At 29.2% G+C, this 2,494-nt stretch overlaps 1 protein-coding gene across 1 annotated transcript; it reads left to right on the top strand.

The window, feature by feature from the left end:
• The first annotated feature begins 1,863 nt into the window (after positions 1-1,863).
• On the top strand, positions 1,864-2,193 carry LOC128041673 (uncharacterized). The gene has a single exon (XM_052631958.1). It carries the CDS (start codon positions 1,864-1,866, stop codon positions 2,191-2,193), a length of 330 nt encoding a protein of 109 aa, XP_052487918.1.
• Positions 2,194-2,494: the final 301 nt, after the last annotated feature.

Raw genomic sequence — 2,494 nt, 5'->3', positions numbered from 1 at the left:
TTGAGTTCTGACAAAGCCAGTTATCAACGTATCATAATGTTCTATTGATGCTAAGGGTAAAGCCTTTGTTGTGTTGATGGAGCTTGTCCTCGTTTGCTATTTTTTTTCTTTGAATTGTATAGTTCCATTCATTGAATGAATTAATGAATTTACCTTTCAAAAAAAAATATCTGATAATTTTAAGTTGAAATCATATGGAAATTATATATTTTTAAGTTTTAATTTTTTAAATTTGGCTTTTCTATATTAGTAATTTCAACTTCAAACTGTAATGTGGATAACTTTTTTGGTTTGAATCATCTTGTACCTAATCAATTTAGATTAAAACTCATTCCTCTGCATTTTAATTTCAAACAATATTTTGTACAACATTTTGAATGAGATATCCTTAAATTTTTTATTACCAATATAAGTTGTTATTGAAACACACATACTACAATTTATCATCTATGCACATTGATGATTTTGAATTTTGAGCAAATTTGAGATTATGAATTTATAATGGATTAATTTTAAGTTTATATCATTTTAAATTCGCTCACTCTTAAATTATATTATTTTTTCACTTAACCATTATTATTATATTAAAAGTGATGCCTAAATTATTAATTTGGTCTCATTTACATAAAAAAACACAATTTTAACGAATAAAGATGTGACATGTTTTTATGGTACATTTTACTTTTTGTATTTTATCTTAACGTTATAAACTAACTAGAATTGATTCTTGAAGTTAGTTTAACAGTGTTATTGTTATATTTGGTGAATTAGTAGGTAGGCCCGGTCCTGGGAGTTGTCTAGAGGTGCGGCCGCCCAAGATTCAAGGCTGAAAGGGTTTAAAATATTATTTTTCAATTTTTAAGAGCTCAAAATTTTTTTTCTAACTTTTAAAAGTATAAAAAAAATTTACCCACTTTTAAGGGGTCTCAAAATTTTTTTATTTATAGCTAAGGGTCAAAATCTTTTTTAACAACTTTTAAGGACCTCATTTTATTGTTTTGTCTAAGTACGCCGTTGAAACTTCAAAATTGTTTAATACAAAATGAATTGTTTTGGGTGAATTACTATGCGACTGCTATGTTTACCTCGGAGTTATCCTTTTTTTTTTTTTTTTTCTGTGCCTCCTTACTATTTTATTTCTTGGTACTTATACAATCTTTAATGGTATATTTAAATTTTTAATTTAGTTAATTTCATTAATTAATAAAAATTAATTTAATTAAAAAAGAAAAGACCCCAATTTTTTACGAAAATAATGAACATAACATGATAGTTTTATTTATTTATAATTTTTATTTTATATTTATAAAAACAATTTAAATCCAAAATAAAACAAAAGAATAACCATCTTGAAGAATCATAAACTTCAAAGATTTAATTTACCATTCCAATCATTTTGCATGGAACACAACATTTAGATTTTATAACAACTTTAATGAACTTAGAACAAAGGCCGTTAAGCTAATTTTAGGAATCAATTTAGTTAGGTTAGGAGGAGTTAGTTGATCCAATTAAGACAAAAATAGAAATTAAAAACAAAAACACAAGGCAAATCCCAAATTCATGCAATAAGTTCCAAAATAAAAATTTCTTGCAAATCTAAGGATTCACATTAAGGAGGTAGAGAAACACGTTTTTGTCTTTAGTTGGAAGTGTTGGAGAAACATTACTTTGAACAACAAAACCAATGCTCCATAACTCTAGTTTTCAACGTGGATTGCAATGCCTTTTTCTCTTTTGATTCATCTCACACTGAACCCCTGCAAGGAAGGAACTCAACCAAAGCCTTGAAACTATACATTACACGTCTCCACATTTACATTCAAAGACAATAGTTTGATACAAAAGAAAGGGTCGACGGAAATGGCGACTGGAGCTGCTGAGTTGATGTTCCGATGCGTCTTCGAAGGAAGCATTTCAATGCAAGACTGTCTGACCGAACGGAGGCCGTACCATCGTAACTGCCAATGTGCATTGCACAACCTCAAAGGGGTTTGTTCATCTACTTGTACTTCTCCGACAACCAATATATCATTCCCTAAGAAACAGACATGGGGTGATTGTTCCTTGTCTTTATTGGCTCCCAAATTCTCTTCTCCATCTCCTCTTCTTCCTAATGCCTCCTTCACCAATACCCTACAAAATACTGATTCAACTCCAGTTTTGTACGAAACAGAAGCTCAGCACAGTTAAGTATAGAAATTAAAACAGGTTAGAAAATGACAACTATTTTCCTCTTTCTTCCCTAAATTTAGTTTAACATTTATATTTAGTCTCGGGATTTAGAGGAAAACAAAAGTGTATAGGTTTTTCTAGCCAAACTACTTCCCTGTAAATTCTTACAGAGTTAAATTTCATTGTAAAGGAAGTTTACCATTTGTCCTGTTTCTTTTATAATCCTACATTGGCCTGCGCTATTATTGTTAGAAAAATCAATCGTTATTTAAAAAAAAAAGGTTATTATTAATAATATCATGAAAATGGAAAAAGGAGG

The sequence above is a fragment of the Gossypium raimondii genome, chromosome 6 (assembly GCF_025698545.1).
Source record: "Gossypium raimondii isolate GPD5lz chromosome 6, ASM2569854v1, whole genome shotgun sequence".
Classification (NCBI taxonomy): Eukaryota; Viridiplantae; Streptophyta; class Magnoliopsida; order Malvales; family Malvaceae; genus Gossypium; species Gossypium raimondii.
This window is presented reverse-complemented; position numbering and strand designations above follow the sequence as displayed.